The sequence below is a fragment of the Lichenostomus cassidix genome, chromosome 1 (assembly GCF_008360975.1).
Source record: "Lichenostomus cassidix isolate B80296 chromosome 1, HeHo_3.0, whole genome shotgun sequence".
Lineage (NCBI taxonomy): Eukaryota > Metazoa > Chordata > Aves > Passeriformes > Meliphagidae > Lichenostomus > Lichenostomus cassidix.
In genome coordinates, this window is record NC_139479.1 from 92,049,352 (window position 1) to 92,074,820 (window position 25,469).

General features: G+C 44.3%; 1 protein-coding gene across 4 annotated transcripts in view; it reads left to right on the forward strand.

Moving 5' to 3' along the window:
- The window catches only part of LSAMP (limbic system associated membrane protein), a 1,003,974-nt gene that overhangs the window by 890,674 nt on the left and 87,831 nt on the right, over positions 1-25,469 (forward strand). For all 4 annotated transcript variants that reach the window (XM_085070827.1, XM_085070845.1, XM_085070817.1 and 1 more), the window contains one exon: positions 1,234-1,359. In XM_085070827.1, coding sequence (XP_084926953.1) covers positions 1,234-1,359 — 126 coding nt within the window. The remainder of the gene's footprint in view (positions 1-1,233; positions 1,360-25,469) is intronic.

A 25,469-nucleotide genomic window follows, 5' to 3' on the forward strand; every position in this document is an offset into this window, starting at 1 on the left:
TCTCCACAGGTCATGGCAATCCCACCCCACTGTGCCTGGCTTAAATCCCTCCTTGCCTGGGTGAGGGAGCCTATTGGAAAATAAGTGTCTGCCTCCCTTTGCTTGAAAGGTCCTCTTTCTTCAAGGGGGTCCCATGGTCACAGATACTCAAGCAGTGCCCGTGAGTTTGGGGCCTGCAGAGAGGGGCTAATGAGCTGTGGGTTATAAACAATATTCCTGTGAATCCAGCAGCACAGCTGGAAGTAGTGAGTTGCTCTCTTCAGGCTTCATTTCCTCTTCCCCACCTAGCTTATAGGCAGCTTTGCCTCAAAAGGACCATCAGCCACTCCTGCCAGGGAGGGGGAAGGGGAAGCTGCTGTCTGTTTACTCTGTGGTAAGCAAAGCAGAAAATGATGTTGTTTCATTCCTCGCTACACACAAATTTGGAAGCTGAAAATATATTTAAAAAAAAATAAATTAGAGGATTCCTTTTTAGTCAAACTCGCTCACCACCTGACATGGGGTGTGAAGCATGGAAGCTAGACATGGATGTGAGAGAGGAAAGACTGCAACAGCTGGCACACTCCACACCTGGAGGTGCCTGTTCAGGTCCCAGTTCATGGTCACTCTGGTCCCATGACACAAACTCAGCTTGGAAGGTCTTTAAGGATCTTGAATGCCCAAGTCATGGCTGGTCTTGTGAATCTGAAAGACTGTACTATACCTTTGGTGTTGTGCCATGTGAGGTGTAGTCATACAGAAGCTACCTACTGCAGGTAGCCTAAGGGGGATCCCTCTTGGCTGACAGATGTCACAGAAACCAATAAGTAATACACCCTCTGAGTTAGTGCCTTGAAGCCTGGCATGCTACAGGAAGATGTAGGACTCCATCTTGGACTCTCTGCAGTGTAAAAATTAGCTGGGATGATAACTGGGGCCTGCAGACCCCTTCCATGGAGCCTTGGGGCAGGCAGGCAAGTTCTTAGAAGTCATTTTGTGAAAAAACTTGTCCAAACACAAAGCATCGCAGTTGCAGCAAAGGCCATTTCTACCTGCAGACCCTTGAAATACAAACTGCACAAGAGGACATACTATTTGGATGTAATTTCAGAAACCTGGGTAGTGATGAATTGTGCAGCTGTGAGATGAGTTTGTGGCTGGCTCTGGTTAATAGGTGGGTAGATTCATAAACCAGGCAAGCTGCCCTCCATAATTCTGCTTCTAACAAGGTCAAACTTTCTTTTGTTTCCACAGTTCCACCAAAGATCTCCAACATCTCCTCGGACATCACCGTGAATGAGGGCAGCAATGTGACCCTGGTTTGCATGGCGAATGGGCGTCCTGAGCCTGTCATCACCTGGAGGCACCTGACTCCTACAGGTAAGAAATCCAACTGGATTTGATTTATGAACTGTACAGTAGTTTCCTTCTCTTCCAGCATCAAAGAAAATTTCAGTGGCGATATAGGCAGCTGTAGAAAAGTGGCAAGAATCTTGAACGTACTTCAAGCTCGTTTAGTGGTGTGAATTCCCAGGCACAGTAACCAGGTTTTCCAAGTGAACAAATGAAATTACTTCAATAGATGCTCTACAGAATTGGACCTGTAATTCTATTTAGCTTAGGTCTTCACCTAGTTGTCCCAATCTCTACTGCTGGTAATGCACAGTACTGTGGTAGACACAAAATGGTGCTGGTGCCAGACTGAGGGAAAAGGATTTCTGTTGAGACACTACATAAAAGAGGTTCTCTCTGAAAACCATGGGATTTGTTTCCTACTGATTTGTCTTAAAAGGGAGAGGCAAACAGTGGCCCAGTTTATTTCATATTACTCTCCACTTTGGCAGACAGCCAGAAGCCTTGTGTCTTCTGAGGTGAGTAAAGAAGGCATTTGATCTTCAAGGTGAGTGAAGAGCAGGATGGAGACAGAATAAAGGAGACCTCACCATCTTTGTTCTGCTAGCCAACTGTGCCCTCCACGCTCAAGGACATGGCAAACTTGGAAGGAGAATATCCTTTCAGTAGCCAGACTCTGTGGGGTTAGCAGCTTGGGTTGCAAGGAAACCTTCAACCCCTAAAAATATGTCATGTCAGCAGGATGAGAACAAGAGGTAGGTTTCTATCCTTCCATATCATGTCCTTGGAGAACTCCTTTGCTGATTTCTTCTTCTGTCAAATACTCTTTAATCTATTAGCCCCATATGAAAGGTCTTGTGTGATACTCCCATGTATGTAAGGGGTTAAAGAGGATTTGAGGTAGGCTGAGAACAAACATTCTGCATGTGCTACAGATAGTCCAGCTATCTACTGCAGTTCAGCTGCCAGAAAAGGGGTGAGTGTTGCAGAAGGAAGGTTGGAGACAGAAAGGTAGAATGACACATTGGAATGGAGATTAATCCAAGGGCTACATCCAGAACCTCCTGGATTTGGAGCCTGTGGCTGAGGTTGGGGTTACTCAGATTTCCTATCTTGACTCTGCAGCCAAACCAAAGTCCTTCTGAGCTTTAATGTATATGAAAGCCATATATGCAGTTTGTATCTCTGGCCCGTTTCTTGCAATGCCAAGAGAAGGAAGATGAGGGAAGACTGCCAGGAAGAGGTGGGAACAGAGCTGATGAGGGGAACATTACTCCTCTATGGTATCATCATCACTCCCTGACTTTTCTCTTCTGCTTTTTTCGGTATTAAGCATGATTGTGCCAATTGCATTTATGGGAAAACAGAGCTGATTATTTTCACCTTTAATTATATATAGAATCTTCTAGCGCTGTTTTTTCTGTTCTTAGGGTTTATTCATACCAAATCTTCCATCTTACTGCTGCATTAGTCTGTCAGTTCTCTATCTAATTCTTTCTTATATTCAAGTAAAAGGTACTCTGTAGCTATTCTGTGAGAACAGCCTAACATTGTTGGAGTTAAGGGTGTTAAATGTTCATGAAAACTAAGTCCTGGTACACATGAGATGCATTCCTCAGAGCAGTAAGAAGATTCTTGTCCTGACTCATCTCTTTGGCTGTTGGTGCTTTGTGGGGATTTTTTCTCAGATGTACCACCTATTTCATCATATTGGACACAGACTTCTCCCTTTTATAAAAACGTATATAAATAACAAATCTTTATTCTGGCTATCCCCACTTGCGAGCAACAGAACCAGAGAATCCCATCCCTACTTTGGCTATGGGGACAGTTTTCTTGGCTCTGTTGTTCAGTTTTCCAGCATGTCCCTTCACATTTTTTCTCCCATGCTGTGTGTCTCAGAGGTGTTGCCTTATTAGCATCCCTCAACACCATCTCTCTGACTCCTTTCCAATCCCTCCTCAGTCCTCCTCCTTACAGTGAAGCCTGCCAAGCACCTCCTTCAGAACAAACTAGAGGTTATGATGAAGGGCAGGCCGTCCTCAGTCTGTCACCTCCATGTGTCACTGATTGTGGTTCTCTCTTTTTCCCCATCTGAACCCATCTGCTGTCTTTCACAGATACAGAGGAACTGCTTTCAGGCAGACATCAGGTCTTTGAGCAGCATAAAGCCCAGTAAGACACTTGTCTCAAAATGGGAGACAGAAGGGCTTCTTTTAAATGTTTTCCTTGAGGTTGACAATTAATATAAATTCCAAATCTCTTCCAGAGCTGCTGCAGTTGGAAACGTGTCTTATCTTGGAATCTCCCTTTTCCAGAACTGCAAGGCATTTTGGCTCCATTTATGCGAGTTTTGAAGACATCTGCTATGCATCAAAGAGCTATTTTAGATCATTGTAAAGGTTTCTAAAATATATCTCTCTCCTTCAATTTTTTTCATGGTTAAACTTGTGACTGCAGAACTGGAAGAAAGAGTGTTATTGAGCTTGTGTGGGAGGCTTTGAATGGACAGGTAGTGAAATTAAACCTGTATTGGGGGACAAGAGGGCCAAATTACTTTTTCTTTGTGCACTCTCCTCAAGGAGTTCATTAGCAACTTTGTCCGCAGTTTCTTTCATTCACTGACTTTGTCAATAGTGTTTGTTGGCCAATTATCTGAGTTAGGACCACAGAAATTAGTTATTTCTTTTTGGCTGGGAAGTGGAAGATACAAGTGCAAAGGGAAGGAGCAGTGTTGGCACTTATGCAGAGAAGGCAGGGATGCATGTGGTGCTTCATTTTAATGCAGCAATCATAGCTTACCTATCTGGGAAGTTAAAAAAAATTATTTACAAACTGCTATGTTGCTTCCTTTTCTGGTTCTTCAGTGAGCAGTTGAACCAGGCATTTTTCTCACTTCAACTGTAAGTCCTCAAGCCCTGAAGCAGCCCACAGGAAAGAAACCTCTCCTAACCCTGTGAGGTATCTAAAGTGTGACTGAGGTTGTTGACTGTAGCACTGACACCTGGGAAGAAGGCAGGGAAGGGAAAAAGTACTTTAATAATTCAATGGCAAATGACAATACAGATCAGCTTTAATTTGGTGAAAGCAGGAATGACATTCCTTGGAATGATGCAAGTCCTTGGCTCTCCTCTTGCATTCCTCTTCAGATGATTGACAGATTGTATTTTGACAGAGCAGGTGGAGAGAGTCACCCAGGCCCTTTTCTTTCTTATCTGACAGGCTATTGTTCTGTAGGACATTGGCAACCTGGTCTAAGTAGCTGTGGATAATTTAACAGGCATTGCCTGGGAGCACAAACAGCTTCATTAGCTCTTCTATTCCAGACAGCAGAGCTCTTTTCTGGGATCACTGACCTGCAGCTTCCAGCAGCAGGACAGCACATTGCTTGCTGCACACAGTCTGATCCCTTTCCTGTGATTCAGGACACAGCTGCAAGCTTGTTAAGCCTGCCATACCCTATGACTTTTGCCATCCTGGTTTGTGATGGTAAGCCATGGAAAACACCATGAAACTGAAGATCTGAACTGGATTTGTCAGGAAATTGTGATGTGTTCAGTTAAGAGTGGGGGTGAGTATTGATGTCCTATACAGGCTGCATGAATTAACCGTTGGAACACTCCAACTTCACTGGGAACACTCTGTAGTCTCTCATCTCTTGAAAGGGACAAAACCCAGACTCTTTGTACAAAGAGTGGATGGTACCCTATTGTTTTATTCTCCTTGATATTAGCTCATAACCTGCCTGATTCATGACCAACAAAGGCATAGATTTTTTTTTTTTTTTTTTTTTGGTCACTGAATGCAATAACCTGAAATATGTTGTAGCTGCACCACATCCTGGATAAGGCACAGGACCATATATCATTTATCACTCTGATACAGTTTGGGAGGGCTACCACAAGCAGCCTACCCATCCATGGGTAGTTATGTTAGAAAGACCTCTGTTTTCCCTGTACCTTGCACCAGGATAACTAACACAGCCAAGAAAATAATCCAGTAAAATAGTTTAGAGGTGGTAGCCAATGCCTGCTTTTGAGCCCATCTTAGTTTTACTTCACATCTCTACTGACTTATGTTTATTCAGGCTTAATGTGGCTTCTCCCTACCCGTAAGCTGCTGAGATCACAGTCCAGAGGCTTTGTAATTTATCATTTCTCATCTCTATGTCTTATTCAGAGCCATGCTAGATACCTGGTTGACTGAAAAAGAGCTTCCTGGGAAGAAGAAAAATTAATATACATTCATATTCTTACCAATAAACTTTCTCTCAAGGGAAGCCCTATAGAGTGGTCCCTCGTGAATTGGGTTAGCAGCAATATGAATAGGGACAGTTGTTGCAAGGTCTTTGGATTACCAGAGATCTTACTGCCAATCATTTTTCTGTGCATGGGCAGACAAGTGCAGAAGAAAAAGCCATCTCCTGTCCTGAGAAGCTTGTACTCAAGCTCACAGGAGCAGCACCATTGATGTTTCTGCTTCTTTGCCACAAAGCATCAGGGGCTGAAACCTTTCCAAGGGCCTTGCTCGTGGGTGCTCTGGCAAGTGCCTTTGGTACCCATGTTGATGACAGCCTGAGAGCTGGTGACAGGAAGGCAAAGCTATATTGACCAAAGTTGAGCAATTGAGTCTGTTACTGGTTATGCACCACCTGCTGAGGAACAAGCAAATCCCTTTTCCTAGAGAAGCTACAGAGTATGAAACCTGTAGAAAGCCTCTAGGGATCCCATTCTTGATCCAAATTCCTTGGCCTCAGCCCAGCAAGGCCATTTGATGGAGAAGAAGACACTCTGGATTCTTCCAAATTCCACCTGACAGTCTAAAGATACCCACTTTGGCTCAGAAAAATGAGCTTAGTTATTACAGTGGTAATCACAGCATAAGAAAAACCAGTCTAGAGCAAAGCAGATAAGTATTGATTGCGACACCCAAGTTTCATGTCACAGCATAAAATGAAAGGAGATGAGAAGGCTTGTCAAATATGCCAGTCTGATTCTCCCTAGAGGGTGCTAGAAATTCGCATCGAGTCTTAGAGAATTTACCATAGCCTGGGAAGTTTAGGAGGGATAGAGAATACAGAAATGTGCCTGCATGCTCTGTGTAATTGAGATGGTATACATATAATATGTTTATAAACAGCGGTAGAACTCATTGCCATGGAAAGTTATTTAAAGACGAGAACTTGGCAAGACTCAACCAGCTTGTGTATTCCTGAGGATAATGTGAACAAATCTGGATATTCTTGTTACTCACAATAAAAATATTGAAAAGGATGTTAGACTTCATGCTTTGGGGCTGAGAGATCAGGATAAGACCTAAAGTGAAAGAGACAGATTATCTCACACCCCCGCTCACTTGTGTATTTTCCTGCAGTGCATGCCAGTCTCCTTGTGGAGCTGAGCGTTGAAGGAAGCAGAAACAGAGAAGGCATGAGGTTTGAGAAGGCCAAATTGGTCACAATGGGCAACTTTGATCATTATGTCCTGCGTTTGCTTGCTTCTCATTGCTGTTCAAGTCCAAAGCCTTGCTGTTTCACTTTGTGTTGCACAGGAAAATACAGTTTATGCCCAAAGAAAGGATCCAACAGAAAACCCTCAGCCAGAGTCACCACAAGTCAGCCCTGTGGTCAACAGGTAGCAATGAGTGGGAAGCAGATTTTCTGGTTGTCTAAACCATTTGGATTTAGCCCACCTTTCTGCTTCTCTCCTAAAGCTTTAGTAAAACGGTTGTGGAGAGAAGGAATATTGTTTTGGGAGGCTTGGGATGGGTTATTTTGTTTTGGATTTGGTTTTGTGGCATTACTGTGCCAGCTCTTCTTGTGTCACAGCCTTCTCCCCATGTAACTGTGTACATCTCATCAGGAAATTTGAGGTTTAAAAGGTATTTATTTGACAAAACAACTAGGGCAACTGATGATTTTTTAACCAGGTCTCCTTTTCATCTTTTTTTTCCCTCTTCTTTCATCTTCAAAATACTCTCTGGTAAAAATGTGGTCTCATCTTCCACAGAGACCTTTCACTTTGCCTCTTATACACTCCCAGTTTGTTTTAGCACACTTTCTGAGATGTATTTTTCTCTCTTGATCTAGTCTTCATCTTTTCCAATATGTAGGAAAAGAAAAAAAGAGGATGCTGGCTCATAAAGAGTCTGGGAAACAAGCCAAACTTTCAACTTTTTCAGGTCTTCTCCAGAAGGCATCCAAAGTTGTTTCAACCTCTATTTGCTTCCCACTTACTCCACATTTCTGATATTTTTAGAGGTCTGTTTTTCCTAGGGCCCACAAGCTGTATCCCCATTGCCTCCTTCCTCACCTGTAACAAACTTAAATCGTGATGATGCTCTCTCCCCAGCACATTTTACTTTCTTCCTTCTATGCCCACAGACACATGCACTGCACAGGGATTCTTCCTCTTGTAATCATCTTGTAATAATGTCCCATTTGGTTACTGTGGTCTGTGATGCTGTTTCAGTACAAACACTGTTGATGCATGAAAAAAAATTTTTTTAATAGCTTTGATTTCTTGCTCCTGTCCCAGGGCAGAGAGGGAGAGCAAGGCCTCATGAGTATTTTGGCATTTCTTGGGAAACAGGAAAATAAAGCTGCTGTGAGGACGAAATTTACCCTCCTGCCTCAGCAATGGTTGGAGAGGGATGTGTGGAGTCTTCTGGTCAGTGCTTGGGCTTCTCCACCTCTGGCAAGAATTTCTGTGCTGTTTCTGGCACGATGTGGCCGTTCTGTACCAAGTTAGTTGCCTTCCTGCCACTTAAAAATGTTGCTCTTTACAGCAAGTTGGAGTCTAGTAGAGTTGCCTCCTTTTTATCTTCTCCCAGATGGGTAACAATTCTAGTCGGTCATGCTGTTAAAGTCTTTTCCATGGCATTTTAAAGGCTGAGCTGGATTGTGTCCATATGAAAACTTTCCTCCACCTACAGAAATGCAGCATTTTTCTAGTTCACTGCATGCTGTAATATTACTGTCTTTGCAGTGCTGTGCCTCTATCCTCAAGCTTAGTGCTACTCAATGGGGACATTCCTGTTTAGTTGGGACATTCAGAAGCAGCTACATACTTTCCCTCCCCTATTTCCATGAGCCAGTCTTGAAGGATCCCAGCGGGATAGATGTGGGAGTGAGCACCCCAGAAGATGAGTTTTCAAAATGTCCCATAATTAATGATGAAAGGAAAAGGAATTGTTATATGCTTTCACAGGTAGGATCAGAACAACAGGTTAATGAACTTTCAGAGTCTCCATTGTTCCCAACCATTGCACAAACCCAGTGAAATCAAGGGACTTTGTTGTCCTGACTATGACAAAAAGAGGAGAAGTCTGCTAGGCCTGCCCTGCTGAGCATGGTAGGTGAAGTCCCCCTTGCTAGCAGTCCCTGCCAGCCTTCCTTGTTCTCCAAACATGCCATTCAGCACTCTGGTAGTCAACTACAGCAAAACAGAGTGTCTGAAAAGAAGGTTACTGAGTGCAAGACACTGATGAGGTGTGGGTGTGTGTGTGTTGCTGTGTCTCCCTCTAGTGATCTGAACTTGAGAGTCTTTGTGCTTGGAGCTGCTGGTTTGGTGACAGAGCTTCCCTGGGTTCACCAGAGTAAAGGGTGGATATTTTAGGGCTGGGTCCCATTGCCCCTGCCATCTGGAGGTCCTATTCCCCATTGTCAACTCTGTGTTTGCAGCCATGGTTTGCATCTAAAAATTTAAATGTGCTTGTAAAGATTCAGAGAGGTTGAGTGTGAATTAAAGAGAGAAAAAATTCATAGCATGTTAAATTGAATAGTTTCAATTCAAACATCCTTAAGAAAGCTAGCCTTAAGAAGAAAATGGGGAGGTTGCATTTTTTTTCTCCTTGTAGCTGTAATCTATAAGTAGTTTCACTTTAGGCAAGCATATTTCTCACTCTCTCTTCACAGTAGGAGAGAGACACACTAATAAAAAGGGAAAGTTAAGGTAATAGCTTATGCTTGGTCCCTGCTTTTTTTTTTTTTTCCTTCATTTAAAGAGAGAGACTTCACCATTTTGTTATTACGCTGTTATGTGACTACAACTGATCCCAATGGCTGCGCTGACTTCAGTGCCTGGTATGTTCTGCACTGGAGCCAGACCTGCTCTCTCAGCTCAGGACCCCAGGACAGCATCCACTGCAGCACACAGGTCCTGCCAGACAGTGATGTCTGGAGGGAATTCCCTGTACAGCCCGAAAGCCTTCACCCCTTAAAGAATCTCTTGCACAGTCATCCTACTGTCTCTTGCCTCTGCCTCCACCCCCACACCAATCCCACTGAGGAAGCTGCTTAGCTTATATATTCCTGCTCTAGAGATAGCTGGGAAATAGTGAGAGAGAGCAGAGAAGGGTGTAGGGAGAAGCAGATTATTTGCAAGAGCCTCCTGTATGTGTAGGTAGACCTAGGGCAAAGAAAAGCCAGCTTTGGGGCAGGACACCCTGAACCTGCTTGCCATGACAACCACAGCAAGGTCAGATGTCACTCAGCCTCCTGCAGTGTGGAGCTTTTCTCCCAGGCCTGAATACCGTTGTAGTGGAAGTGGGAGTCTCCCATCTGAAGGCAGTGAGCTATTTTGGTAACGCCAGGCTGCAACAGACCCTGGTGTTGTGAACACTTGTGCTCTGTTTGCTTCGTCAGCCTCCTTTCTGAGCATTTCAAAAATATGTCTTCAAAACATCCTTCCCTTTCCTGTCTGAAGCGTGAGAGACTCAAAACATGATTCAGGAGGTTATTTTTTTGTAGGAGGTGCATGTACAAAAGCATTGTTCTTATTTCTTCTTCAAATATTCTTTCTTTCTTAACGGCACCTGAAAAACACAACTCCTCTCATGTACTCTGTATTTTTTCATGCACTGGCTGAACAAATCATCCTTTCTCATAAACTCCCAGTGAGTGCCCACCGCAGTGTTACTGCAGCAGAGGAGCAAAGCAGAGGGGCTGGGAGGGGCTGGGGAGTGCAGGACCATCCTGGGAAGCAGGAGCTGCCATTGGATGCAGCCTTTGAATTTCATACCTGGCTTGGAGTGACTTGAGCTGTTGGAAAGATAACCATATCTTGCCAAAGGATCGGTACAATATTCAAGGTATAAAAGTGTAATGCAGGTATTGATGGTCTGGAAAAGGTAATGATCATGGGAGATTTCAGTTGTTGTATTGACTGAGGGCTGTGGCAGATTGGAAGGGTGGAATGAGGGCAGGGCTGTATCCATGGCACTGTAGAGCACCCTCAAAGAGCCCCCACCTTGTCCAGGCTTGCATCCCAGGAAAGGCACCAGAGGGAGATGAGATTGCTGCAGTCTGGGGAAGGCAAAGGGAAGAGCAGTGCAGTCTCCCAGGGGCTCCTTAGGCTCTTCATAAGGGTGCCTGTGGGTCACTGCCCTGTTGCATGTGCCTGGCTGAGAACTGCTGGCAGGATCATCCTAATTATGAGCACTGTAATGGTCACCATATGTCACTACCACCCTCCATACCTGCTGTGCAGCCTGTAGATTTGTAAAAGCTGCATGAGTATGCAGGTGAGCACTGCTGCATGCATTATTTGTGAGCACTTTAGCGTGTGTTTATTTGTATGTTCACCATGCTGGTGTCTGTCCATGCAGTTTGCTGCACAGGTAAGCTTTTTGATGTTTACCAGCCTTACCCACCAACCTCAAAGGCTTGCATTTCTTTAAAGGTAGAAGAGTGAAAAATAGCAGTAAGCATGAAAAATAAGAGCAGAGTACCTGCCATGGTTCTCTGCAGCTGTCCAAACCCTGTCTGTACATGCTAAACTACAGCTGCATGACAGGGACAAAGATTCAGTATTTTTAGAGTCAATCATAATAGGAGATGAAATTTCAGAAGTTCTCAGAATTGCAGAAGCTCAGGTCAGGCCCAAATTCTTCAACTCCAGCCTCTCTCTGACACACTCACTTTTATCTACTGCATTTATCGCTGCTATACTTGGGCATCTTCCAAGCAAATAAATAATTGGTTCCTGCTTCTGTCTCCCCTTCTGCCCAAGGGACTTAAAGTTAATTTGTGCTGACTGTTGGGCTTTGGGTATGTGGTGGGTTGACCTTGGCTGGATGCCAGATGTCCACCAAGCTGCTCTATCGCTCTACCTCCTCAGCAGGATGGGGAAGGGGGAGAAAATAAGATGGAAAAAACCTCACAGGTCAAGATAAAGGCAGTTTGACAAAGCAAAAGCAAAGGCCACTTGCAGAAGCAAAGGAAAACAAAATATTTATTTTTACCCTCTACTTGCTGTCATCAGGCAATCTTCAGCCTCTTCTCAGGAAGCTGGGTTTTAGTACACATACTGGTTTCTTCAGGAGACAAACGCCATAGCAATGAATGCCTTTACCTTTCTCTTGGCTTTTATTACTGGGCAAATTCCATGTGGCATGGAATATCCCTTTGGTCAGTTTGGGTCAGCTGTCCTGGCTTTGTCCCCTTGCGAGATTTCACTCAGCCTCACCCTGCTGGTGAAGGGGAAATGTTGTTGAGACAGCCTTGATGTTGTGCCTGTGTCCTCAGCAGTACAAAATACTGGTGTGTTGTCTATACTGGTGTGTTATCTACCTTTCTAGCTCCCAGTGCAAAGCACAGTGCTCTGAGGTCTGCTGTGGGGAAAATAAACTCCATCTCAGCCAAACCCAATGCAGAGGAGAGGCTGCTGTGACAGAAGGAACTCAGGGCACATGTAGGTAGATAGTCCTTGTGCTGTGAAATTTTGAGTGACCCATTTCCTGTGGGGAAATCTGCAACTATTTGAGTACTGTGAGGAGGATTCCTTGTGGCTCTTGGCAGCTTTCCAGGGGGCATCACAAGGAAGCCCATGTTCCCTAGATATTCCTTCAGCAAGCTTCATCTCAGATGCCTGGAGCTGCATGTACCATAACTTGAGTGAAATACAGACCCATGGAGAGGCACATCACTCCTTGTGAGAGGCTGGGATGGGTCTTGGAGTCTATGCACAGAGCAGAGGATGTAAGGGACTTGGGAACAAAAGAAAGTCACGTTTGCCATGCAGCATCTCCTGCATGAGGCCCAGGGAAGATGAGGGAAGGATACTGTTAAACTTGAACAGACAAAAGTAATTAGAGGACTAAAATAATAGATTAATGAGCAGCCAGTGTCAGGGGAACTTATTAATTATCAGTCGAGGATTTCCTTCAATGTGCAGGCTGGCCGAGGGCATGCGAGATAGCAACTAAAACTCAAGTCCCACTTAAGGAAGCTACTAAGGAATTAGCAGCACTGGGTGTCTGGAGAACAACAGCAGAGGTTGACTTAAATGCTCCCTTTGAATCTCATGTTCTGTGTGGCTCAGGTACTGGCTGGGGATGAGTGGGATCTGGGAAACACTAGATTGTATCTAACCAATGTTAATAATGGCTCAATAAAAATGCTCTGATAAGAACACATTAAAGTTGCACGGTTAAGCACTCACAAGCCAGGTAAGGTGAGATTTAAGGTTACACAGGCAACCTTAACTCTTCTCCTGCTGAGTGTAACTTAGCAGGCAGCCTCTAATTAAGGGGCATTGGGCTATTGCTCAAGTAATATATCATAACATTGGTTAATGCTCTCTTTGGCTTTGGACAGATGCACACAGTGTCTTGTAATATTGTGGGTTTGTGTGTGCCTGATGAAACAGAGTCCATTTCATTTATGACACTGAGCATACTGCATTAGTTGTACTGGAACAAAGCATGGTGGCTTAGAACATGAGGTCCATTTAGACTGTTCAGATACAGGGCAACCCACCACCCATTCTCTCAGGTCAATATTTCACATGTCAGAAAGCAGTAGTCATGGAAGGTGTTGACATTAGGGGCAAGTTGTGTTGAAAATGGAGCTTCCCTTTTTAAGGACTGATTTTTACTCCTTTAGCTCAACGTATTACAGGGTTTTGCCTTACTGAAGTATTCAGACTGTTCACAGGGTGAAATGGTTCTCTGTCCCATCAGACCGTGCCACAAAATAATGCCTTTCATCTATCACCCAGGAGATAACTGTTCATACATCAACGTGTTTTCCATTTTACATTCCTACATTTACAATTCTGAGTCTCATTGCATGTACTAAGGTTGTGATATAATGGGAAAAAGATAAAATGTAAAGGGCAAATCTGTTCTTGAGGAACATTGCAGAAGTGAATGGATTCAATGGTTTTAAACCAGACATCGTAGACCTGACATCCTTCCTTAACAGCAATCCTGAGTTGTTAGCCTGCCCATTGAACACAAAGTTCTTTGAGAAGCCACCCCTTCTGCTGTGTAAGTCCTTGAGTAAAACCCTCTGTCCTTCCCTGCATACCCTCACTGCAGTAGCCTGAGATTTCTCAGAAGCCACTGTCCATGTGTCTGGCAAACACAATCTGCAGCATTCCTGCTATCCCACTGCTCATCCTTGGAGCTACATAGGCAGGCCTGGTTGTGTTTGAAGAAAATATTCAGCATTGTTGGACTATGAGTATTGTCAAATCTGTTGGGCATCCTGTGAGCTGGGGTGAAGACTTGCACGTGAGTTTGAGAGCATCTAAAGCAGTTCAGAAGCCCTGAACTTTATTTTTAGCATTTTGGATCGCTATCTAAAGAACAGATGGGGTAACAGGAACAGCAAAGGCAAGGGCAGCAGTTTTAGCAGCAGCCAGAGATCTGTAGATATTTTTAAAGGTTTCCAAATGTGTATTTGACTGTCCTCAGCAAGAAACAATTGCGTGGTGAGAGCTGTCCCACAGAGGCAGGTGCAGCATGGACTGAGTGGAGCAGAAGCTCATCAAGAGGGTTACATGGGAAAAGGAAAGGTCACATAAGCCCAGGTGGCCCTCCAGGAGTGCCTGGGTGGCCACAGGAGGAACAGATCTTATGTGCAAAGTACAAGAGAACAACTGCAAGGAGGAAAGGTAGAGAATTTCATAGAAAGCCCATAGTATGGTGAAATATGCTGATTAATTTCCACAGACCTGCACAGATCTGAAGTAAGCTAAAAATTTCCTCGCTGAGAGACTTTGGGGATCACTGAACAGAGTTTGTTTAAAAGAAATGAGCTTCATCTGAGAGGTTTTGCAACTTGCGCTAATGAGAGTCTGTCTGTCAAACTTAAGTGGCATCAAGTGGCCCAGAACAAGGGCTCTTGGGCGTTAAATGGTTCCTACCAAATACCAAGCCCATTACCACGATTGGCTGTTGTAGCCCTCTAAACGGCAAAAGTGATTAAATTGGTCGTTATGAAACGCTAAAGATGCATAATTATGAAAAATAAGGTTTGAGTAAGAGGAGATTTCAGCTCACTCGCTGCTTTGTATCTCAAGAAGGAATCAGTGTAGAAATGTTTTAAAAGGATCCAAGGGTTGCCCTAGTCTGATTTTCTCCTGACAGTCTGAAAATCATGAATGTGTTTGGAAGTGAAGGTGTTTTTTCAGTCTCTAGGCTGATATAAAAGCTGGAGACTGAATGTCCCAAGTCCCCCTCTCCGAATAATATCATTTCTCGTTGTCCAGTCTCTCCCTCCTCCTTGCTAAGGTGAGGTCCAGTGCAGAGCTTCCCTTGCTCGCCCTGGCACATCAGACACTCTTCCCTTTTCTGGTAGGGAAGGAGAGATTTAAATGCTCAAAGTGTCAACCTCAGGCAGTGCTGCAGGCATGGGCACAGGTATGTTTTCTTCTCCGAGGAAATACTCAACTGTTCCAGAGGGCTCTTCTCCATGCCATGGAGAGAGGCTTTCTATGAGGCAGTTCAACAAAGATCTATTGCAAAAATCAAGTGTTAGGCTTTGGTCACTGTGCACGGGAGGGCAGGGGGCACTGAGCATCCATGGAACTCTCCACAGATGGGCAAGGGAGTTGAACAAAGAGTTGCAGAGCTTTTGCGCATTGTTGAGCGGAGGGTGTTGTAGTGTTGCTTCAGAGCACCCCTTGAATGTTGTTCTCCAGTTGAAAGGCTGGAATAGCACCAGGCACAGAGCAGAATATAAGTACAGGGGTTCTCTGGCACAGCTCTGTCTACCCAGACTTCCTAAAGTTCTGATGTTCCTGGTCTGCACAGACCTTCGGCAGAAACAGATTATTTATTCATTTTACTTTCTTCTTAGTTCTTTCCCTCTTTAGTGCCCACCCCAGCCCTAGAAGAGTTTTATAGCCTCCTTAGAAAGAGTAATAGTGGTGCTGAATTACATAGAGCCCCTGGGGCCCTCTGTTCTCCTCGGATTGCTGCTTCTCACTAGGTGTGTGGTTGCAGAGCCACCGAGCCAAGTCCTTGTTTCTCTTGTTGAAACTAAGTGGTCACTAGGGACGTGCTCGTATTTACATTCCATTATTCCTGTATGAGATATGTAATGTACTAGGAGATCCTACCCAAAACTCTGCTGACCATTCATCTCCCTCATCTGTCTCTCTCTGCTCACCTTCCTTCCTTGTGTGACAGCTGATGTTGAGTATCTTTCAGGAACTTGATTTGTTTGTTGATCAAATGCCTTTAAAAAATGATCAGACATTGCCTGGCATCAGAGTGTGTCATTCAAAGCGGTAGTTGCTTTTAAGAAAATATTCTCTGTATGTCATTTCTGGCATTATTCATATCCCAGAAGACAAGTAATGTCATCTGCATATCAATGTGAGATTGTGCAAGCCATCTAGTCAGCTGATTTTCCATATAAAGTTTTGTTTTCCTCAGTACTCCGGTGGCTGCTGTAATCAAAATAAAATGCACCATGTCTTAAATGGAAAGCCAGCTATCTCTCTGTTTGGAAGGGGCTGCATTCTTCACAGAGATAATGTTGTAGCACACCTCTTGGCACCTACCAGTGCCTCCAAACCTAATGCTACTCAGCCAAATCTGACCTGTCTGAAAAACTGCTTGTGTTAATTTAAAAAGAGTGAGATGCATCCTGAAAAGTTTCAGACCACTCTTGAGGTGCTGATGGGAGGACAGGTTGTGAAAATGATTTGACTTCAATCCTTCGATGTTTTAAAATTTTTTCTCATTTTTTTCACAGCTTCTTGCAATTTACACATAGTTGCTGGCTTAATTCCCTAGCTGTACAGGAAAAGATTATTCTCTGTAAGGGTGAATGTTTCCGTGAATTCTGGTTATGGGAACACAGAAGTATTTCATTATTGCAGCTCTCTTTCAGAAAACACGGTGAGCACTAGGAAGTTCTTGGCCCACACATAGCTTGTAGGCATTTTTTTTATTATCTACATTTAAATTCCTCTGAAATCATGAATAAATTTGTCTAAATTTCCCATATTATTGGCCTAGCTTATGCTAAATAATAATAGGGGTTTGGTTGTCATTGTCTGTGGATTTAATGCTATGGGTGTTTGTATCAGGACCTGGCTCACTTGAGGATTAAGCTTTCTCACTGGAAACACTTCTTTGCAGAAAAAAAAAATTAGCCCAGATGCCTTGAAGGCCTTAATTTGTGTTCAGAGAACAGTTTTTCACAAAATTATGTACTAGAGAGCTTGCAGGAGAGAATGAGTCAAAAACTGATCTGGGTTTCACGTGTGGAACCTTTTCCCAGCATATTTCATCTTGTAATTTGGCCTGTAAGCACCAACTGCATGTTAATCAGTTGCTCTTGACAAGGATGGCTTGGATGACAAAAAGTGTGTGTGTGGGAAGCTCAGTTATTTCACCAAAGAGATTTTCATATAGTTTGGAAAAGCCTCAAGACCTCCTCAAAGTTTATGGCCTTCGTGACCAGGATTTCACTGTCTGGGAATTGTACAGGGAGTTGTGCCTAATCAGGGAAGCTGCATATTTCCAACCCCAAAATGAATGTACTATTGGCAAGCATTGCCCTGTGACTGTGGTCTTACTGATAATTGTTGTTGTTTTGCTGATCTTTATCACATCACTCCATTTTGCCATTCTTTTTTTAATCTAGTAGTTATACAATGTCAATAAATCTAGGAGGCAATGTTGCAAATTCCTGTTTCCCCCTGTCAAACCCTAGCTTGGAAATTCAATTTGAAGACTGTAAATAGAATCCACTTGGACTTGTCATCACATTGCTGTGGCAAATGGTGTGCATTGTCTTTATGATGCTGGAAATAGTTTCACAAGGAGATGGCTTTGTTCAGAAGAGTTGTCCGGAAGAGATTTTTTGAAAGTGACTTTAAATATAAAAGCACCATCAAAATACTAAGTCTGTTCATTTAGCTAGCTAGCCTGCAAACTCAAAGACCCCTACTAGCTCTTGTTTAGTAGACATCAACCTAGCAGAGGTATACCAAAGATAACCCTCTGTTACTTGACTGTTCCCTTTCTGATCATTTGTAATGTAGGCTCTCTCCTCTCCAGAATACCCCATGTCAGGAAAATAAAATGGAGCGAGGTACCCTTGTCGATAGCTCTTCCATCAAAGCCTGCCTCATTTATATGCAGGCAATAACTAAATGATGCCTGTGGGAAAGGCAACAGAGACAGGGCTGGTTGAGCAATTTTAAGCGATCCTTTCCCATATGCATTTTTCAGTGTTCTGAAGGCCGTTTTAAAAGGTAATTTTACTTTAAATTCCTGGACTTGCAAGAGTGTGAAGAAGCAGGATTATTAAAACCATGCAGCCCCCTTAAGTATCTGAAAGAGAGTGCAGCTTGTACTGAGGTGTTGCACAGGAAGATAAGAACATTTGCTGCCTCAAGATGCTGTTCCCTAAATGGGTCTGCCAGTCTCCAAAGCATTTGTCCTATAAATGTGGTGCTGGGGACAGGAATGTAGCTGGAACCTCTTCTCTTGCCAGGAGCTGGAAGTTTCGGGGCTATGAGAGTGAAGGAGTGATAATTGTCAAAGAGCTTGGAGCAGAAGCCCATGTGGGAGAAAAGGCTTTCCTTCAGGATGCCTGTCTATAGCAGGAACCCAGCACACGGCAATTTACAATCAGCATCCTCAAGGACACCAAGAATGAGCCTCCCTCTGCTCCTGCTCCCTTAGGTCATTAAATAAGCACTGCTCTGGGACTTGTCATTTCTCCTCATATCAACATCAGAAACCAATATTCATAGCCTCTTACATCCTTTCCCCCGCTCAGTGCTGGCAGCTGTTCTCTCACCCCCTTCCTGCACTTGAGATACCTGCTGCAGTAATGGGATCCTCCTGCAAGCTCTTTAATTGAAAGGAATTTCTGTCTGGCCTGAAGATGTCAGGAGGCTGACGGAGACGTGTTTCTATAAAATGAGGCTTGATCTACAGTGCAACAGGCAGCGTCTGGATCACTGAGAATCCTTCACACTCGCTGGCTTCATCTGGCTTTACGAGGAGGGGGGTGTTAATTAAGGTGCGTCTGTCAGGGTGTGGGTGCTGGAGACCCCTCTGGCTTGGCTGCCAGCTCTCCCTCAGCCATTGCTTCCTTTCCACATGGAGTGTCCCCGAGCCTGCTGTGCCACTTCCATTTCTGATTCCCATCAATTTGAAACAGAGCCCTGCTGACCCTGCTGACCGCTGCTCATACATCTCCCGGCATGGTTAATAATAATGGCCTCTGTGGGAAATGATGGGCTGAGACGGGGAAAGGACATAATGATGCTCTGGCTGGGGTAGGCAGAAAGAGGAAAGTGAAGTGACAAGCAGCTAAACAGCAAGAGAGGGGTATGATGATAAAAACAAACAAACCTGCAAATGTCTAAAAATCCGCAGCGATGGCATCCCTGAAGCAAATGGGGAGAGACAAGCTTGAGTCCCTAAGGGAGAGAAGAGGGGAGAAAAAGAGAGAGAGAGAGAGGAAGGCAAGCAGAGAATCAGCCAATAATTGAAATGGCATCAGGGAAAAAAAGAACTGGAAAGCACAGACAGGCTTGGAATTGGCAGGTGGCAAAAAAAGAGGATGAAAGACAGAGGGAGAACATGGAGGAAGGAAGATGTGGATGTAGGGAGTGAAACAGAAAAGCAGAGGGGATGGCTATGTGGAGCTAACAGAAGAATGGGCACAGAACAGCAGGTAGGGGAGCATAGAAGGGAAGAGATGGAAGAGACTCATGCATTGTCAGACAAAGAAAAGCAGAGGGGCACTGAACTAGGGTAGAGAAAGGAGAGAAAACAAGGTATTTAGGTATTTGGGCTTAAAAAGAGGGAAGAAAGGACAAAGTGGAAGAGTTAAAGAGCAAGTTGAAGAGCCCCAGGTCTGTGCCAATAAAGTCCACCAGAGGCACAAAGAACAGGGTTTGGAAACCTGATGGCACCTGATTTTTCAAGGCTTCACCATTCCCCATCAGCTGCTTGGGATCCCAGGGTAAATTCCAGGGAAGTGTATTTTGATGAAGAAGCTTTTGGCCCTGCACTGCAGCCCCACTGCCCATGGCAGATAGCAGGCAGGTTTTTGTGGGAATTATTTCCATAGCAATGCAATGACCCCAGTAAGGAAAGCAGCCAGCATCTCTTGGTTGGGCAGGTCAGCCACTTTACCACTCCATGTTTGCTGGGTAATTGTCCCCAGTGCCTGATGCTGTGCTGGAAAGATGTTTCCTTCTGTTGGTAAAGCAGATCTGTGCTGACATCATGCACTGTCAGAGATGTTGCTCTCAGTGCAAACAGTTGCTGCTGCCCTTGGCGCTTATCAATGACCAATTATGTGTTCATCTGTGTTTCCTGGCTCACAATTTTTTACCCCCACACGGAGGAAACCAGAGAAGATGGTTAAATTTCCTCTCCATAATTTCTGTCCCTCAGCTGTGGCTGGGATGGAGCTGAGTGGCAGTTGCTGGAACAGCACTGCCTTTGCTGTGCCGCAGGGAGGTTGGCCAGAGCACAGGGGTGAGCTGTGGCTGCTCAGGCAGAAGCATGTGGGCAGATCTTTGGCAGGGTTCACCACTCTTCTTAGCTGCTCGCATGCTCAGTGATTAAAGGCTGTTTTGCAAGCAATCCTCCATGGTCCCTCACTGAAACACCAGCACTCGTGTCCTGAGTTCCTTGCTCATGGCTCTCCCTGCTTTCCTGTGTAGCACGGATTAAGCTAAGGATCTTTATGTGCACCTTTTTTTTCCTGAAAGAAATGTCTCCATCAGTCATGAGAATTTTAGATTTTATGTATTTCTAAGGTAGTTATGGGTTTTTTTGATGGGATGGAACAGATATGCATTTATAGTAAGCACAAAAATAGAATCATAGAATGATCAAGGTTGGAAGAGACCTTTTAAGATCATTAAGCCCAGCCATCCACCCAGCACTACCACTGTAACCCCTAAATCATATCACCCAGCACCAGATCCAGGCACCTCCAGGGATGGAGACTCCACCGCCTCCCTAGGCAACATTTTCCAATGCCTGGCCACCCTAACAGTGATTTATTTTTTCCTCCAAATATCCAATATCCTTTGTTTCAGCCTAAGGCCATTTCCTCTGGTCCTCTCACAGCAGGCACGGTACAAGAGAGCAGCCCCCACCTGGCTACACCCTCCTTTCAGGCAGCTGTAGAGAGTGAAAGGGTGCCCCCTGAACCTCTTCTTCTCAAGACTAAACAAACCCAGCTCCCTCAGCCATTCCTCAGAAGATGTTTTCTAGTCCTTTCACAATCATTGTTGCCCTTCCCTGCACACACTCCAGCACCTCAATGTCCTTTTAAAAGGGAGGGGCCCAAAACTGAACACAATGGTTTAGTTTGGGGTTACAGGTGCAAATGCATGTACATATACAAAATTTGCTTACTTCAGATCTTCCATTTGTCAAATTGAGCCACAAGAAAAATTCTGAAAAGCAACAACAAAAACAGCACAAACAGAAAATAACGTGTTTTTTAAAGTTCTTCATCAATATTCATGGAACTGTTTTTTGTTGCTACCCATTTTCCCAGCTTTTTTTTCCAACTCCTTAGAAACCATTCTTACCCCTCCCATCTTTGCCATTTCAGCTTCCACCTCTCTCGTGCAGAGTGCTCAAATAAGCTCTCGTTATTTTTTCTTTCCTGGAAAAGATGAGACTCGTTAGTATCAAATACAAGTGGTCGTGGCACAGAGAAAAGGAGGGACCTGGGTGAGCCTCCTGGCTGGCATTCAGATGCAGAGATTTGGTTTTCAATTAGATAATGCTCTCTGAAAACAGGACTGCTGGAGCACATGGGACAATATTGACTGAAGCACAAACCAATTCAGTGGGTGACCTTCATGCTCTTGCTGTGTAGCCAGTGAGGATGCCTGGTGTGTAAATGCCACCCTATCAGTATTCATTTCGTGTGACTCGTAACCAACCAGCACCAGAGAATGGATGAAAGGCAGCATTCAGGTATGTAATATGATTATCAGGTGATATATCAGACTATGATTCCACAAAGCCAAAGGGTCAACAAGACTGGAAAATGTATTTTGCAGCTTCTGGGAAGATGAATTTTTTTAGGATTATGGTGTTCTCAATATAAAATGAATAAATAAATACGTCAAGTAAATAGTTGTCGTGTAACATGGTTCTCAGCTCTCCTTAGCTGACCAGCTGGCTCCCAGTGAAACTACTGACTGTGTGGACACCATTGTTCATATCTGATCTGGTTTGTGTTTGCATATAGGAAATGAGGGAAAAGTTCTAGCCTTTTCACAATTTGGGGTGTAGAGGAGTTGGGTGGTCCATTCCCACTGTCTTTCTTAGCCCTTTGAAATGGTGGTCTCCCTCACTGAGATCTCAAGATACTCTGTTGGCAGTCATCAAGTCTGGATTCCCAGGGGTGGAGGCAAGCCTGCCAGTCTGTCTGTCAGTCCTGGCTCCTCTCACTAGCATGCCTAGGAAAGGTTTTGTGCTGGGCATTTACATCCTTTCCAGCCTGCCAAAGGTTTGAGTCAAATCACCTTTGCCTCACAGAATAATGTACTTTTTCTCAGCAGCCAGCCTTTACTTGACCTTTGACTGGATGACCTGACTCCCTCAAACATAGGAGGGAGAGAATGGAGACTGTTATTACAACTGGCTGAAGTTCTGCTGATTAAAGTTTTAGCAAAACACACTCAACTGTTTGCTCCAGAGAGACTACAGCTGTGGTAATGCTATAAATCATTAACATCAACCTGTAAAATAGGTTCCCAGGCATTTCCACTGCCGCTGCTGATCTCTGGTGTGAGGAATAGCCTGTGATGCCAATTTCTGTCTCAAAGATCATCTCTGTGATCTCACCAGTGCCATTGTTCAGTCTTCTCGAGTCAAACCACCAGGTTCAAAAAGGGGGAGGCAACAACAGGCACAGACAGAAGGTTTCTGGTTTGTAAATGGACACAGATGCCCAAAAAAAGCTGGGAGCCATTATCACAAGGCACCCAGAATAGCTTGTGCTGCAGTCAGTGAGAGCAGCTTTTAAGACAGACATTTTCTTTTCTCACAGCTCAAAGAGCAAGTAACAAAAAGAAGCAAATCTCAGAGCAGAGAAATGACCTCTGAATTTTCTCAGGAAAAAGAAAAAAAAAAAAAGGCTGGATCTCTTGAACTAAAAAAAATGTGACTGGGCTTTGTGAAGAAATATTCCTTGCATTGAGGGGAAAAAGGGAGTGTGATAAGATTTTGCTGTAGCTAAATTTTAAGGCCAGAAAAAATCGTCTAAGCCCAGTTTGGCTTCATGCGTAGCACAGTCCAGGAGGATCTGGCATGGCAATTTCTGCATCAAGTCCATGAAATCCATTGGAACAACAGCCCATCTTCCCCAAGGGAGTAGGTGGCACCACTGTGGCCCTTCTCTGTGCCTTGTGCATGTTTCAACAGAGTGCCTGAGCTCTGTGTCCCCTTTCAAGAGACTCCACTAGACCTGGCATCCCAAGGACATGGCCCTCTCCCCTTCCAAACCAGCTTTTCTTCCCATGGAGAGCTTCATGCGGCCTGTGGGGTGTATGAAGGAGCAGGGGAATGAAAGCTAATGAGGTAAAATATAATCATAGCACTCCTTCACACTCACAAGCTGCTCAGAGCAGGTTCTGGGGATGGGCTGTCATTTGTCTTCCAAACTGGCTCGAGCTGGCTCACCTTTCCCCACTGAAATGCTCATGATTTGAGTGCCTTAGGTGAGAGAAGTATAACAACTTCACTGCACTTAGGACATCATTGTCAAATTGAAGGATTGGGGAGGAGCCACTTCACCCAAGGAAAGCATTTGCATTCAGCGACTGCTAAAGTGCAGACGGCTTCCTCTCCATGGTCTGGTAGGGGAGCCAAGCATCCTCCTGCACTTTGCCTGCTCAGGGAAACTGTTTGAATTTTAGAATGTGGACAAGAAGGGGGGAAATGAGCAGGTGATTCCTGGGAATGCACAGCTTTCTGTCCACTGCAAACACTCCAGCATGGAAGCTGATAATTTTTACCATTTCAGATGTGACTCTGGAGAGAGTGGACAAAGTCCTGCAAATGGGTGAGGACAGGAAATCCTAGCCCTGAGGAGGGTCCCATGTAGCCAACAGAAAATCTTGTGTAATGTTTGCAAGTTACAGAGGCTGGAACACTAAATGGAGTTGGAACATTCTGAAGGAAGCATCTGGTTGTGTTTTGGGCTGTTTCACTGCATTTACATGTGCGCATTTCTTGAGCATCTGACTTTGTATCTTCATGTATCCTAACTTCGGAGCAGTGGGATCTGCTATGAACAATGAAACAGAAATTGAAAAAGAAAGTGCAGCTGGGTGTGTGCTGTGCCCTGAAGAGCCAGGGATCAGACAGTGCACAGGAAAATGGATCAAACAGAAAAAATCAAGAGCTCCTTTAAGAAGGGGACAGACAGGAAGGCTTTGTATAAGTTGGAGAGAAATTTGATATGTTAGATCGTCAGAAGAAATGTTCCTTTGTGTGCAACCAGACACAGTTGATACTTGCTCCAACTTCCTTAAAGAAATGGGACAACTGGAAAGTATTTGATGCTGGAAAGTCTTGGCTTTATTTGTTGGAGCTGCCCAACTGTTTGCCCTCTGTGAGCCAGGGTTGTTTGCTTTTGTTGGGGGATGATGGAGAGCAATGTGCATCCTCTCATATACAGAAAGGTCTGATGGACCTCCCTGTCTCACAGTAACCTGTAAAAGGGAACACTTCTTTGAAACTGGGAAGTGTGTCGACTTCTGAAAATCTTTGCAGCTTTCCTTCTGAATCCTTGGGTTGGACACCACTAGCAGGCAGAGCAAATCACTTGACTGGATTTCTGCGATATAACTGGGTAGAAATTATCACAGTTTACTGCTGCTATTTTGTGCCTACCTATTTATTTGTCATCCAAGGATCTCAGAGTGGTTTACAATAATGTGCTGTCTGGCTGACAGTCCATGAGACAGGGAGTAATTATTTCTGATTCTAAATCCAGCTCTATCCACATTTGGAGTGTCTGTCCAAGAAGTCTCTTCCCCTGTTAGTGCCTCTGGAAGCAGGGACTGTTCCCTTGCATCTGTCTAGAGACAGCCAAGCCCCTTCAACAGGACATGCTCCTACTACCTAGCACAGCTGGTATGGAGCAAGGGGAAGCTGGAAGCTGTGATCAGTTAGAAATCCCACCTATTCTGTGTATTCTGTGTAGCTACATCCAGCTGCCTTGAACAACTGCAAGGAAATGAGGTGAAGCTCATGGCTATCCTTTGGATGCTCCAAAGGGGCAGTTCTACTTGAAGCATGTGAATGATCTCCTCATAGCCAGCATGGAGTGACACTAGTGCTTACAGTCACTCCTTGGGTTTGGGAAGTGTTGTGGGCCTCTCAGGAAGGAGCAGAGCTGGAGTGTTTGTAGGCAGTTTAAGCCTGGTGGGACAAACAGTGAAGACACTGGAGCAAATTTGTCTGGATAAGCCCAGCTGTTTGTGCACACATTTAATACATAAGCTGCATTGCCTTAAGCAGGTTCAAATCTCAGGTTTTATATTGTAACTTTTTCTCACTGTGTGATAATGCAATTTAGTGGATAGACTTAATACAAAGCTGTTAGCTAATTTGGAATTTTAGGGGGATTAACAAATTTGGGAATTAATGTATTTTGAAGATTCCAAGCTTATTAAAATTTGGGATTTATGATAGGCTTGTCACAAGTTAGACAAATTATCTTGAAAGTCAGAAGTAGAAAAGGATGTTCAAGGAGAGATGCATGTTGCCATACCAACAATCCAGAGAGCAGGTGTTGAATGTGTATATTCCCTGTCTCCCAGATCGTCTTCTGACTTTGAGGGAGATGTCTGAGTGGTAAGAAATATGATATATTATTTGTGGACCAC